General features: G+C 47.6%; 1 protein-coding gene across 12 annotated transcripts in view; it reads left to right on the top strand.

The window, feature by feature from the left end:
- PKHD1 (PKHD1 ciliary IPT domain containing fibrocystin/polyductin) overlaps positions 1-14,941 on the top strand; it is a 369,459-nt gene that overhangs the window by 10,016 nt on the left and 344,502 nt on the right. For all 12 annotated transcript variants that reach the window (XR_012501162.1, XM_074348887.1, XM_074348889.1 and 9 more), the window contains exons 6-15: positions 2,967-3,024; positions 4,425-4,503; positions 5,761-5,835; positions 6,836-6,900; positions 7,400-7,439; positions 8,714-8,784; positions 10,097-10,198; positions 10,964-11,059; positions 13,309-13,450; positions 13,887-14,001. Coding sequence is in view for 11 of the 12 variants with exons in the window: in XM_074348887.1 (XP_074204988.1) it covers positions 2,967-3,024; positions 4,425-4,503; positions 5,761-5,835; positions 6,836-6,900; positions 7,400-7,439; positions 8,714-8,784; positions 10,097-10,198; positions 10,964-11,059; positions 13,309-13,450; positions 13,887-14,001 (843 nt within the window). In the remaining variant the exon portion in view is untranslated. The remainder of the gene's footprint in view (positions 1-2,966; positions 3,025-4,424; positions 4,504-5,760; positions 5,836-6,835; positions 6,901-7,399; positions 7,440-8,713; positions 8,785-10,096; positions 10,199-10,963; positions 11,060-13,308; positions 13,451-13,886; positions 14,002-14,941) is intronic.

Raw genomic sequence — 14,941 nt, 5'->3', positions numbered from 1 at the left:
GTCCATTTCAGATTGGTTTTCCACTAAAACGATCTCTGAACGGGTAGGTTCTAGACATTCCGTGAAAGGCAGATGTTTGGCAGGGTTCTTTGCCGTGGTTGCACTGCCCATAGGGAGCCTCCCAAGAACACAACAGAGACACTAATGAACACTCCTTGAGAACAAGACTTCATCTTCTAAATTTATCTGTCCTACAGTCCACACTTTATACAGGTAATTCATCTTTTGATACTGGAATTTGCCATTAGTTTAACTTGAATGACTTGTTCCTCATGCCAAGACGATGGCATTTTTCAGAATTTTGCTTCTGCACACAGGCTGCAGAAAGAAAAAAAAAGATCACCCTTTCTCATTCAGACCCACACCACCACCTACCTCCACACCGTCTCAGTGAATAGAACAGAAGGGAGATGGTCGGGCCTGTCCCATAATCACCATGCTAAAGGAAACACGGTGACTCTGTTTGGGGGCTGGGACCAGGGGAACTGTGTGTATGAAAAATTAATTCCACCTCGCCAGTGGTGGCTGCAGGCACTGAGACATCTGAACAACTCACAGATGGTTTATCTAGCAGCTGGTGGCTGTGGCTTTCTGATTCGGAGCCCCTGCTTCTCCGCTCCCCCACCTAGCTGCTACCCACCCCACTGGGGCTCAGGGGGCAGCGTGCGGGAAGCTGGAGACAATTCCAGGAATTCCACCTCACCTATAGGCCTCTGGCTGGGTCCCAGATTAGAGCACTTCACAGTCAGGGCCAGCGTGAAGAGGCGGAGAATCATAGGGATGGACGGGCCTGGCCAAGGTTTGGCCCATGTGCTAATAACCCGCCCAGGGAGAGACCTAGTCTCCCCTCGCTGCCACCCTCACCCCATCCTCCTCTGGCTGCCTGAGGACCCCAGACCTGCCGTCCCTCCTACCTGCAACACAAAGACAGCAATGTGCTTTGCCTGGTCTGCTTTCATCACCCCAGGAGTGGTTGCTAAAGAATAACTCCCTGTTAATCAACAGCCCTAACCAGATATGGAGAACTAACAGACATTTTAACAGAGCCGAGGGCAGCTTGGCAAGTATTTTAAGTATTGATCCACATGGCCGTACAGTCTGTCACCAAGGCGAGTTTCCTGTCTTTCTGAACGAAAGGGTGAGAAAAGAGGTCACAGAAAATATGCATGTGCAGGGGGTCAACAGACGAGTGTCGTGACTCCCCGGGTTGGGAGCTGGCTCTGATCTCACCAAAGGATAACGATTAATGCAAGTCCCACACGTCTGCCAAACTCCCACTCCCACCTCCCAACCTCCTCCTGCACCCAGACCTCCCTCTCCCCCTGCGACGCCCTTCAGACCCTTGTCACTGACACTGGAACTTGATCATAGGAGCTCCATAAAGTACAACAGTGGTTATGGCCCCACTTCCCAGATGTTAGACCAAGCAAGTCCACGCCAGACAAGGGAACGCACCTCCCAATTTCCAACCTGGAATATAAGATCCACTGCTCTAGCTGTGAGCCTTCCACCAAAAGCTGGGGGGCTAGGAGGAGTGGAATAAAGACACTCCTTTATCTCACCCTCTCTGGTCCTCAGAGAGCGGCAGGGCAGCCTCGAAGAGACACCTCAAAAAGAGGCTTCACTTGTGATGCTCTCTGAGCTGACACGACATAAAATGGGACTTTTCTAAGAGAAACAGGCCTCTGGTCACCCACCGAGCCAGAGACATGACAAAGTGAAAACTTAATGAGCTACCAAACCCAGCTTCCCGCACGCTGCCCCCTGAGCCCCAGTGGGGTGGGAAGCAGCAAGGTGGGGGAGCGGAGAAGCAGGGGCTCCGAATCAGAAAGCACAGCCACCAGCTGCTTGGTAAACCGTCTGTGAGTTGTTCAGACGTCTCAGTGCCTGCAGCAGGCTCTTTGCGGTGGACTGGCGAGGTGGAATTAATTTTTTATACTCACAGTTCCCCTGGTCCCAGCCCCTAAACAGAGTCACCGTGTTTCCTTTAGCTCGGACTGCCTCTCATTAGCTGTATCTCCTGGTGATTTTTCATCAACTCACCAAGCCAGTCCAACCACTGAAGGACTTCCTTTCTTTAATGCGCAATTTTTAGGATGGGTTTCTCGCCTTTCCCCTCTCTCTCTTTCCCGATCTTTTAATAAGCAGGAAAACTAATATCTGGGGTGAAAGGTGCAGCAAAACCCAAAACAGCATGGTGCATAGGGGTCACCTAACAACACAGCCGGGCATGGTCCCTGCCTCCCAGGAGCTTGTGGTTGGCAGAGGATGTGCTGCAGGGGGTCAGGGCATTATAAGATGACTCGGGGTACCAGGACCAGGCTCCCCCAGGCTCCTGCCTCTCCCATCAATGCTGGTTTCCTCCTTGGAGAGTAATGTTGCTTCTCATTCCTTGCATCATTTGAATCAATTTCCTCCCAACAGGTACCTTCCCTCTTCCCAAACCAACCTACTGTATGTGTCTCTCCAGCTTCCAGCTTTTTGTAGCTTGCTAATCCCTACCAAGGTGCTGGCAGATAATAATTTAAGTTGCAATCTTTTCCATTTAAATAAACACATTAATGTCCAGATAAGTTAAAAAAAAAACCTTCAAGACTCCAAGATTTTAAGTGGCAATAATGGAATTAAAATTGGTGTTTTAAAGCATGGCCGGCCTGCCTACCTTTCCTTTGGTAGAACGTGTTCCTGGTGTGGCAGGTGGGCAAGGAGAAACAGACTTGCCCAGGTGTGGGTGATGTGGTACAGGTGAGATACATGACCTTGATCAGATTCTCTTTACCTCATCTAGGGGAGAAAGATAATAATATCTGTCATCTCAGAACAGAAAAAGATGGAAGGTGATTTGAGGAAACGTAACCATTCGCTGCCTTAGACGAATGGTCTGTGAGAAATGACTTGTGTTTCTTGCGCATGTGATTGTGATGTTTTAGAAAAATTCTCACTGCAATAACTTGTTTTCTAAACAGTTTTCCAGGGCACAGACACCCATTGTTTACCAAGTTCATCCACCAAGTGGAGTTCCAGGTAAGAAATCTCCTATTAAGATAGGAATAAACAATATGAATTTCTTTGCTGAAGCTTATTGCAAATTTTCAAGTGTCCCTCATACTTCCTAGAAGGTTCCCAGTGTTTTAGGGCCAGTCATCCAATTACTGGAGATAAAAGTCACTTCATATTAATAAAATACAGGCACGCTGTGTAGGGAAGCATTACTTCTTGGTCACGTTGTTTCGTGGCCTCAGGTGTCGTCTCTGGATTCAAGGACCTCATGAGCCCCACGGGTATACCCTTCTCCTCCGTTTCTGAGGCTTTGCCTCGTTAACCCACAGCTCTCTCATCCCTCAGCATTGTCTGTGATGCTGGAGGACGACAGCCCGGGCCGTTCAGTCCTGTGATTGTCTGGAAGGCTCTCACTTCCAGGTTTGCGGGCTGGACTTGAGCTGGATCACCTTGCTCCGGTGTGTTTGCCTAAAACCTTGCCTCATGCACCTCCCCAGGACGGCATTTAGGTGTTTTTCCGGCTCTGGGGGAAACCAGCCCCTGGAGCATCTGGTTTGGGGCCTGAACTCTTTCTGAGAAGGGGCTGCTGAGCAGAGAAGGTGGGGGCAGTCCTGAGAATGCACCTGGGTAGAAGGGGACCACTGATGCCTGCACCCCCTTTCTTATAAACCCCAAAGAGGCGAGTCTCAAGGAGAACCTTGCTGCCCAGTGGGAGTCCCTGCCAGTCGCACAGAGGAGCCCCAGAGGTAGAAGTCAGCCGCTTAGCGGTGGGCAAGGCAGACACCCACTGTCTGTGGGCCCCTGTTTTGCCCTGTCTTTGAACGTGAGCATATTTGTTGGCTGAATGATGTGTGCGTGGCCCGTCCTTCAAGCCACAACTGTGCTGCGTTCTCAGGCCCTTCTTTCTGACTTCCTGACCACTGGTTCATCCATGACACTCCTCTTTCGTACTCTTGAGATACGGGAAAAAGTTTAGTGTCTCCAAATACCCGTCCAGATGGTGTGATATGGGCCTCCTCTTATCAGAGGGAGGTCTCACGAAGCATAGAGCACCCCCGAGGAGCATTACTCTTAATTTATGTGGATGGTCTAAACGCAGCCAAGAGAGTAGAACAGGGCTGTGTGTTCCACTCCCTCCCTCTGTTCATGGGACTCAGAGGAGGACCTGGTGTTTCTTCTGGGCTCCATACATACACGAGTAAGCTACGACTGGGCACCGATTGATTATTTTAGCCTCTTTGCAATGTCCTAGAGATTCCTGGGTCATCCTTTCCTGTTCCACAGTTTATAAAATTGTTAATATTCTGAGTCATGACCAGCTTGGCAATTTTGAGTAGATGTAACTAAGAAAGAAAGAGAATTTGTGTTATATATTTAGAGTTTGAGCTAAGTCGATTCATTAGAAGAAATCCTTTTTAAAACAGGAAAGCTGATACAGGTGTATGGCTGGATTATCTCTGGAAGCTCGGAAACCTTGGATTTGGACGCCGAGTACATTGACAGGTGAGTGTGTGACTGTTTCTGCGTGCTGCTGGTTTCAGAGATGCTGGATTGCTCCCAGAGGCTCCCCGATAGCGATAAATTGGAAGCAGTTGGCACAGAATGGCTATTTTCCTCTTTGCATTTTATGGTCCCTGGTGAGCTGGGCTTCTGCAAACTTTGCTAGTGTAATTGCGACCGGTCGATTAAGTTGGTCCATTTACTTACTGACAACTAGTCACTCTGGGCTCAGTGTGCGCTGTGCTGTATTTGCATCTGTGGATTTTACTTTCTCGAGTCTCACCCTCCTCCTTCTTGTTTCTCAGGCTGAAATAAATTCTTTATAACAAGGTGTGAACTCGAAAGACTGTTAGAGCTTCCTTGTTGGTTATCCGCTTGTGCATTTAGAAATTCTGTTAGTATGTTCAGAGGAAGATGTGGAGGAAATCTGGAAGGCCATGAGAATGATCAGGATGCCCACAGGACTATTTTCATTGGAGACTTTTAGAGAGGACAGTGGTCCTGTTAAATCATGCATGCTGGGGAAAGGGGAGAACAGGATGGAATGTGTTGAAGTTGGGGTGTTTGTGGAAAGCTCTAAAAAACTGGTTATTCAACAAATGAAGCAGTTATAGTGAGGATTTATAAGGTAGAAGGAACACAACGTCACTATGTGCTCTGCTGAGAGGATCTACACGCTGTGTCTAATTTTTCCTTCACCCCTTGAACAGAATGGGGGTCTTCTCGTGTTCTGCCCCATCTCTTTGATTCTGCCATAGATGAAGGGAACAAGATTTGACTACTTACAGGATCCACATTTCTGGCATTAAATAATGGCCAACTCATCTTGAATGGAAATTATTCTTCCTGGGGAGACTAGAGCCCCCAAGTCCATCCTTGGCGAGATACCACATTCACTACTTGGTCCCCTCGCAGCTTTGGTCTGGGGTGCAGTCTTGGCAAGGAGAGGAGCAAAGACATGAACTCCTCAATGGCTCTGTGTGGCCCCAGGATAGCCAGGGTGGAGATGATAAGGATTTTCCGGGAAAGGGGAAGTGCTCCCTGTGAACGCGTGGGCCACAGAAGAGGCTGGTGCACCCGCTCTCAGGCCGAGGGTCTGATTTAGGGTCTCCTTACAGGGCAGTCCCCAGTCCCCAGTACTGATGCCTTGTACACCCAGAGATGCTTGTTCACAGCCATGTTTCCTCGGAGTTTTGCCAAGAATGTTTGCTGGGAGCATTCACTCTTGTCTTGTGTCTGTTGTTTGCATTTTGGATCCAGCCCACTGATTTTGGAAGCTCACGGAGACCAGTGGGTCACTCCTTGCTCTCTCGTAAACAGGAAGACAGGACGCTGGTGAGTGTCTTTCTTGCCAACACACCTGCTTTTAGGTCCTTCCACATGGATATTACATACACACACACACACACACACACACACATTTTTAATATAAATTGCCCATAACTGTTGACTGCCTTATCTTTAAACTTCCTGGAAAAGACACAGTGACTGAGTGAGAATGCAACTTGAAGTGGATTCTGAGAGCTTTCTTGCAAACAAATGGCCAATACTTACTCGTGCTTCCTGTCGTCCAAGCCCTGCTCCTGTGCTTTTACAGTTAAGGGCAGCCAATGACCTCCTCCCTACACACGGTGATTAGTCCCACTTTACAGATGAGGAGACTGAGGTGAAGTAACTTGCCCAACATCTCACAAAGAACAAGTGGCAGAGGGGCCGACCGACCAGCCTCCCAAGTTCATACTCCTAACTACGATACTACAACGACCAGCCAAAGATGAAACAACTAAAGTTTCAATATTCAATTATTTATTACAGGGGAAATTAAAAAAAAAATGAGCGTCTACATGCTTAGGGCTCAGATTACCAACGTTTTGCTTGATTTTTCACTCCACTCTGGACTGAGTGGATTAACCGTCCATACTGTATGGCTTAGAGTTTTAGGACCTAGTGTTTAGTTGAGTCAAATTCTATAATGTGGCTTCTTCCTGGTGCCTTGCATTTGTTTGCTCAGAACTGTTCTGTTTTGGGTTCACATTTGATTAGGATTTTTTTTTTTGAATGAGGATCTTGCGGTCCTTTTCATAAAATAGATTTTGGAAAGAAAGAACCAAATGGAGGTTAGGAGTAAGTTCAATTTTGTCTCTCACACTGGTAGCATATATATTCATGGTAACGCCAGTTAGAGTTTTGTCTTGTTTTATTTTATTTTATTTTATTTTATTTTATTTTATTTTATTTTATTTTTTACTATCCTGGCTAAAGAACCAGAACTTCTGAACCGAATTGTCAGATAATTCTTACTTCAGTTTTTTTTTTTTTTTTGTTCTTTCTCTAGTTATCCTATTCAGGAAGACCATGGTCCTGGGACTCTGCAGTGCCGTGTGGAAGGCAACTACATTGGTCTGTTTGAGATGTAACAGAATCTTAACGTCTTATCCATCTTCTTCTCTGTGTCCGGAAAAAAAGTATTTCAAAAACTGATTCTCATGAGGATGATAGTAATAACTACCATTTGTTGAGAACTCCCTGAAACACACTATAAAAAGCAGCTTAAATACACACTGATTTAATACTCACCTATACACCTGGGAGGCTGGTGGAATTATTCCTGCTTGATGGGGAGGAAATTGAAGCTGGTGGAGCAGGGTTTATCAGTCCCGGTCTCACTGCAGGCCTGCGCTTACCTGCTACGAGTTACTACCTTTATCCTTTTGTGGCTGGAAATCAGCATTGCTGATGGCGCACGTCCGGGAGGTGTTTATTTCGGGCACTGTCAAAGCCCTGAAGGTGTGGGTGGTGACTTGGTGACAGCTGGAGTCCTTGAGTTTCTGGTAGCAGTGGCCTGGCCCTGGTGGTTCATGGAGGTTCCCGTATTAATGGCTGTTTCTTTTTGTCACAGGCTCCCAGAATGTTAGTTTCTCAGTATTTAACAGAGGAAAGTAAGTAACTGGGAGTAAGAAAATTTATCTTATTAATTTATTTTTTATCGAAGTACAGTCAGTTACAACGTGTCAATTTCTGGTGTGCAGCACAATGTCCCAGTCATGCACACACATACATATATTCGTTTATCTTCATCTTATATTATCTACTCTCTTGTCTTGCTTTACCCTTTTATAGTGGAAAGTTTCAGATGTATAACCCATATATGAAATGTATAATGAAACCCCATGTTCCCGCTTGATTTCTTTTACTTGGGTGAATATAACTGTGTCCTATGCACTCGTCGTTTTTTCCTTCTTTTTCTTTTTTCTTATATAACAATAATACAGTGATCAAAATTAGGAAATTTCACGTTGATCCAATGCTACATTCTAATCTAGGTCCCACATTCATATTTCACTAATTGTCCCAATATCGTCCTTTATAAAGTTATTTCCCCCCAGACCCAGAATCTAACCTGGATTGTGCCTTGCATTTAATGGTCATGTCTCTAGTTTCACTCACTGTGAAGCAAGGTAAATGTTTCAGGGTGATAATGGCACAGAATTTGGCAGAATCACCTCTTAAGTAATCTTATAATAGTAGGCATTTCAAACAGGATGTAGCTCCATAATGCATTGTGCAGGAAATGCCTTCCTCAAGATGGAAAGGGTCCAACTTTCATAGAGTTTTGGAGAGAGAAATTGGGATGCTGGATTTCCACATGCCTTTCTGACACTGCGTGCTTTGTCAGGTGTTTTCCTGAAAAGTGCTTTGTCCAGCTGATTTTTTTTTTTTTTTTAAAAATACGTTGTTATTGAAGTGCCGTCAGTTTACAGTGCTGTGTCAACGTCTGGTGTTCAGCACAATACTTCAGTCATACAGCTGACTGCAATTTCATTCCCAAGACAGCAACCCATCACCTGCAGCCGCACAGTGCAAAGTACGGAGAGTCTGTCTCCCTCTGTCTCTGTCTGCCCTTTGGGGAGGAATAAAACTAGTATGTAGTGAGTATCTCCCAGAGGCCGGCTCTAGCCCAGGCCCTTTCACACCCATCATTCCACTGCATGCTTGTTTGTTAAGTGGGAATGATTCTTCCTAAATAATAATTTTCTAGATCAGAAAAGAAACTTTGCTCTGTGAGTCTCATTCTCTAGCCATCAAAGGGAGCTGGTATCTAAACAGGTTTAAAGATCACTAAAAGCTAGTCACCTTCCTTTCAGGCAGTCACTTTAAAAACTGCAAACCCAGAGGCAGTTTTCATCCAAAACACAATGTTGTCTTTTTGAAGGTCCATGGTACACAAGAATGCGTGGCTGGTCAGCGCCAAGCAGGACCTTTTCCTGTACCAGACGTACTCAGGTACCGACCGTCTCCCTTGGCCGTGGGCTTCTCCCTGCTTCTCTCACCCAACCCTGGACGTGGGACCCGCCTTCCCTTCCTTCCGGCCGTTTCTCTGTAACCGGCAATACCTGATGCTGTCCCTGCAGGCACGGATGGCCCGTTGGTTTCGTACGGGGATAGGGTGCTTGCTGAGTGTTGACTTTGGCTGCTGTATGAAAAGAGACTTGATCATAGTCTTTTATGCAAAGTCTGGGGACGTGGACTGACTGAATAGAAGACGTGGGAGTCGTTCCTGTTCCGTGTTCTAAAAAACACTAGAGAAGAGGTGCCACCGAAAAACCTAAAAGCACATCTTTGCAGTCACTTTGACAGCTCACCCCCGAGGAGTCATTCAGTAACTTATGACTTGCTGATACCAATGCTACGTCACTGTGTTGCTGTCTGAGTACATCTTCATCCAAAAAAGTGAACGCTGAAAACTGGACACTTGCATGAAGTCGTGAGCTCAGTTCCGTAGTAGAAGGCTGGCTACTAAAGATGAGGGCTAGATTCTAGGGTTGAATACAGTCCCCAAACCACTGAAAAAGTGTCTGTGAGGTCGGGGCAGATTCCAGGGGCAGCAAAATCTACCTTTGCCGAAAGTACAAGAAATGTCCTCGGTCGTGCCGCAAATGCCCCTCCCTCTCCAGGTGGCCGACCGCAGGAAACGCTGCATTTTGACCCTTGCCTTTATTTCATAGCGGGAACCATTTGTAATTAGCCTCTTTGCATCTTGAGTTTATCAGAGAACACGACTAGTCTTTCCCCTGGAGGGAATGAAACTCCAAACTCTCCAAGTTTGATCACAGGACAGGAAAGGATCAGAAAAAGTTAAAATCTTGGGGATATGTGGCCTGCGCCAGTGGAACTCTTTCTTTTGCTTAGAGCGAATTGCAGACTCTTATGGGTAAACCGAAGCCTTGCCTGGATCCTCCATAAAGTAAAACCCATGTTCTGTGACGTGTAAACAGTACTAGAGGGCAGGAGATGACTTCCTAAGAAAGCATTACGGCAGGCAGGGATTTTTGCTGATAGCAAGAGTGACTGTATTTCTCTTTCCTTTCAAATACTGTTCCTGTATAATATATATTATTATACAGATTGTTATATTTGAGTCCTTTTCTTATGATATCTATTTTTAAATGACTGTTGCTAGAAAGAAACTACAACTATTGCTGGTCTTAGAAAGTTAAACTGAGAAATAAATTATTGATAGCTTCTATGATTACATTATTATCTGGGTCCCATGCTGGTTTGTATTCGGAAGCTTGCTTTTTTCCTTCTGTTGTAGAAATCCTATCTGTGTTTCCAGCAACTGGGAGCCTTGGAGGAGGAACAGACATCACAATTACAGGAGACTTCTTTGACAATCCTGTCCAGGTTACCATCGCAGGTGACTAAGTTGAAATGGCTGAAAACAGTTCATAGATTTAAATGCCGTAAGGAGAGTATGTGTCTCTTATGGCAGTGGGGACGGGGGAGCAGTCTTTGCCTCGTCTCACTCCTCATGCCAGCCGGCTAGCATGGACTAGGGGGGGTTGGCATCCTGCAGCCCTGCACACATAGAACAGAAATAAGGTGTCTCGCAAACCTGCTTACGATTCACAGGTGAGTCCCCCAGGTGTCCCATCTTGGGAGAAAAGAGAAGGGAAAGCAGAGCTGCCTGGTCACCAGGGTTTACTCGGACTGAAAGGCCACCCCTCTCCCTCCCCCATCGAACTCATAGGAACAAGCCGGAGTGGGCGGGCACTGCTACGCGGATTGTTCTGGAATGCCCCCTGGGCAAATCCTTTTGTTCCGCCAGGGGGATGCTCCTCTGGTTGGTGACGCAGAGGATGCAGGAAAATGTCCTCACGCTCTCCCGCCACACTGCCCTCCCCACTCAGCCACGGTGCAGCCCATCTTCAGTGAGTGGCGTTGCACCGTGCTGCTTCCCTTCTGGTTACTCTGTGATGCCCTGTGCCCACTGCCCCGCCCATTCCCTTTCCCTGCCTCCTTCCGTGGAGATGACAGCTTTTGCTCTATTCTCCACTTCCGGCCCTTTGCCTTAGAACCGGAGCCTGTGTGCTCCAGTGTGGTCCTCAGGTCCTGCCTCGCCATCTGTATCTCCATCGAGATCCATGTTGACATCTGTATCTGATTTGGACATCCTTCTCAGGAATTCCGTGTGACGTCAGACACGTATCTCCCAGGAGGATTGAGTGCACCACCAGGGCTCCGGGAACAGGTGCCCGGCTCTCTGCTCCTCAGGCAGGTAAGGAAGTCGCCACAGCTGTTCTGCGACATCCTATGACATTTTTAACCACGAGGGGCTGGAAAGCAGAAACGAAAGTGTTTGAATTTGGTCTCAGCTGTTTGACTGGTTGCTCAGTGAGCCCTGGGTCCTGGGTTGGGGCTTTCATTTCAGAAAGGCTTTTAGCTTTACTCAGATGCTTGGCAACACCCTGCAGTCCTAGCCCCTGGCCAGCTGCATGGCCGGTGAGGTTCAGTGGAAACCATGGTCCAGGAAGCAGAAGACATTGCTGTAGCGACTGGTGGAAACTCCTGAGCCGCCTCCTCCATCCTGTGGGTCAGTTACCCACTCCCCCGCTGTCTTCTAAGAAGACGGGGCATCAGAAGGTGTCTTCTGTGCTCATAGACTAGGTGGAGAGTAGGGCACAGCAGGTGCATTTAAATGTTGTCCTCTTCCCTGTGGGCAGCTGTCTGATACTCTGAGAAGCAGGGACGTGGCCACCAGGTTACTCCTGAAGTGGGCAGAAACAGGGCAAGTGGCAGGTTCCACCTGTCCTTCTGTATTTAAAGCTTCCACCCACGGCTGCAAATGCAAGTGCACTGCGGGGGCACTTTTCTGGGAGGTGTCAGAACAGGCCCTCAGGCATAGTTAAGGTTGGCGTCTTGGGCAGCCTGGAGCCACAGGCTGCTTGTCTGTAGTCCTATCCTGTAAAGCCCAGTGGGGGAGAAAACTTTGTAAAGAAAGGACAGTCCAGTGTGAAACGCACACAAAGCCTTGGCCGAGCACTTTCCAGTTCCCCGAGTTGCAGTTTTTACTGAGGGAAAGCTCCCATCCAGGGAAACAAAGCTACTAAAGCAAATGATGGAGAAGACGCATTCCCTGAGTCAGGAAACAGGCTGCGCCCTCGCTGGTGGTTCTTGCTTTAGCTACTCGGGCAGTGGTCGGATAATTTCCAGAATGTGGCTGTTCTTGACAATTATCTTTATGAAGCACTTTTGAAATGTCTTCTGTGGAAGAGGATCAAATGATTATGTAAGGCAGTGGTCCTCAACGGCCCCCAGGGGACGCTGCGCAGTGTTTGATCCTTGGTGGTGGTGCTACTGCCCTCTAGTGGGTCGAGGCTGGGGGTGCAGCGAAACATCCCTCGAGGCAAGGGCAGCCCTGACAGGAGTTACCCAGCCCCAAATGTCAGGACTGCTGAGGCTGAGAAGCCTTAAGCAGTGCTTAAAATATGCTCTTGTTTTTCTGATTACTCCTTATCGGTTTCCTCTTTTTTAGGATTTAAGGAGGAACAACAATAGTCGTTTAAAATAATAATAACTACCCTAGCTGTCCTTTATTGTATTTCATGCCCTTTGTGTATATATTTTAAGCTCCCTTAGTTTTTTCTCTCCAGTTGTCAACTTGACTCTATTTCTCCTCCAGATTTATTGAGATGTAACTGACGTGTAGCTCAAGCTCCCTTAGTCTCAGTGCCGTATCTCTGTTTACTATTGGCCCCCTTTCGATGCCTAAGAAACCAAAGACATGAAGCAGTTTGCTCAAAGCTGCCCGGGTAGTAAGTGGCGGAGCTGGACCTGGAACCCACAACGTGTGACTCCCGAGCTCTTACCATCCACCCACGTCAGTATCCGGTATGGGTCGCACGTACGCTTTTGGTCTCAGGTTTTGTTTGGTATAAAACACAGCTGAGTAAGGACAGTGTCATTTAGAATGTGGCGTCATAGCAGCAGGCCACCTAGTTTGCTCTGTGTCCACAAATTGAGGCCATGACACGTGAAAAACATAAGGATTGCCAATTTTCTGGAAAAGGGTGGGGAGGATTTAGGGAATGGAGTTCGCAGGCTGAACTGGGCATTAAAAGACACTGAAGTCCACTCCTGGCTTCACGAACCTTCGTTTGCTTTTCCACATTTCCTTGTATCCAGACACTCCCATTAAAGAGTTCCCTACTTCAATTAAAAAGAAAAAGAAAAAGAGCTCTTCAGTCTTCTCTGGTTCTCCAAGAATATTCCCCCTTACTGTTCCTTGCTAAGTCTCTCTTTCCAAGAGGCAAGCTCCTACACCAAGCAGCAATTTCCACTTTCCAGAACTTTTGTGTTATCTGTAGAACGTCTTACATGGCTACGTCACCTGGGTCTCCGCTGTGTCACCTTCTAGAAAACCTGTGGGTCATCTCCACTCTGTAATCTCAAGTAAAGCCGCCCCCCCCACCCCCCGCTTAGGGGGGAGACGCCCTCTGGTGTTAGTGAGGCGCAATTGTCTTACAGGCAATCGAGGGCTTCTTTTTGAAGTTGGAGATGCTGCAGAGGGCGTGGACCTGACTCAAGCCACCCCCGGGTACCGATGGCAGATTGTCCCTAATGCCAGCTCTCCATCTGGATTTTGGTCACAGGAAGGGCAGCCTTTCAGGTATGCCGCAGGAGAAGGGGGGCCCGTATCACCAGTGTCTTTATTGGCCGAGGTGGGGCCAGGAGACAGATAAGGAAGCAGTGAGACTCCTAGGGGAAATTTGAAAACAGCCACCAAGTCAGCCACAGCAAGATTGGTCAAGGGATCTCCGCTAAGCCGCCAGGCTGCCCTGCGCTGCGGCTACAACTTTCCCAAAGAAGCCGGGACCGCCCGGGGGTTGTGCCAGTGCAGAGAGGTGGGCTGAGGCTAAGGGTCACGCGGGCACCGCAGGAGAAGCTGTGTCCAGAGGGCTCTGGCCCATCACAACACACAAGAGTCAAGGGTTTCCTCCTCGTTACCACGAAGACAAGCCAAGTCCAAGGGCAACCATTTGCCGGGTCAGGGGTTCTGGGCTCAGTGGCCCTCGCTTCGTTCTCTCTGCTCCTCTGCTTTACAGAGCACGGCTCCGTGGGTTCTTTGCGGCCCCAGAGACAAATAATTACACGTTCTGGCTCCAGGCCGACCACCAGGCTTCCCTGTATTTCAGCCGGTCGGAGGACCCGAGGACCAAGGTATTGCCCCCACTCTCACTGTCCTTCTTGTCCCCAGCCCTTCACCCCTGAAAAAACGAAATAACACAGAACAAAAGCTCTCATGTTCTCTGACAGTTGTAGCATGCCATTAAGCAACCAGGAATTTTAATGTGTGTTTTTTTGGTGTGTGGGGGTGGGGTGGGGGGTGGAATTTATTTTTGTTAAAAAAATTGAGATATAATTGACATGATTTTAATTGTTGAAAAAGGGCTTGGCTGAATGGGTTGGCGCATTTAGTGAGCACTTACCATAAGCTGGGCACAATGCCACAGCTTTTATATGCCTGGTCTCGAGTCTTCACAGCATCTTGTGAGCTACGTCTGTTTATCTCCGTTTTTCCAGATAAGGACAATGAGCCTTCGGAGGATTGTGTGGCCAATACAGGGCCGCTGGGATAATAAGAGGCATATTTAGAACTCAAACCCAGATTTGTCTGACTCCCAAGCTTATGCCCTTTCCACTAATTTTAGGTAGGAATGTAGCCAGTTATATGCAGGAATTTTCTGTTCAGATTTGAAGGATAAGAAAAGGTGTTTTAAACAACAGTCCCAACTAACTAGTGCCATTGACAAAGAACCGCCATATTTTTTTCTCAAATATGCTTCTGTGAACTTGCTTTGCTACAGACTTGCTTGACCACAGACTTTGATGTGGTCAAGTCATAATAGGTCTCCCAAAGGGCTTCTTACAACCTTACCCACAGCATCACAGAAACCTGGGGTTTCAGGTTGGCTGTTTCTGCTCTAAGCATGGTCCCTCCAGCCTCGTCTGAATACTATTTAATTGAGACAGAGAGCGAGAAGGAGGCCTGGAGAAGCGTACACGAGCCCAGGCCCTAGTGTGATGGGGCTGACGTGTTGGAAAAGGCAGACCCGCCCCCACATCCCTCGTTGGTAACCGTCGAGACCCAGACGCTTGC

The sequence above is a fragment of the Camelus bactrianus genome, chromosome 20, assembly GCF_048773025.1.
Source record: "Camelus bactrianus isolate YW-2024 breed Bactrian camel chromosome 20, ASM4877302v1, whole genome shotgun sequence".
Classification (NCBI taxonomy): domain Eukaryota; kingdom Metazoa; phylum Chordata; class Mammalia; order Artiodactyla; family Camelidae; genus Camelus; species Camelus bactrianus.
This window is presented reverse-complemented; position numbering and strand designations above follow the sequence as displayed.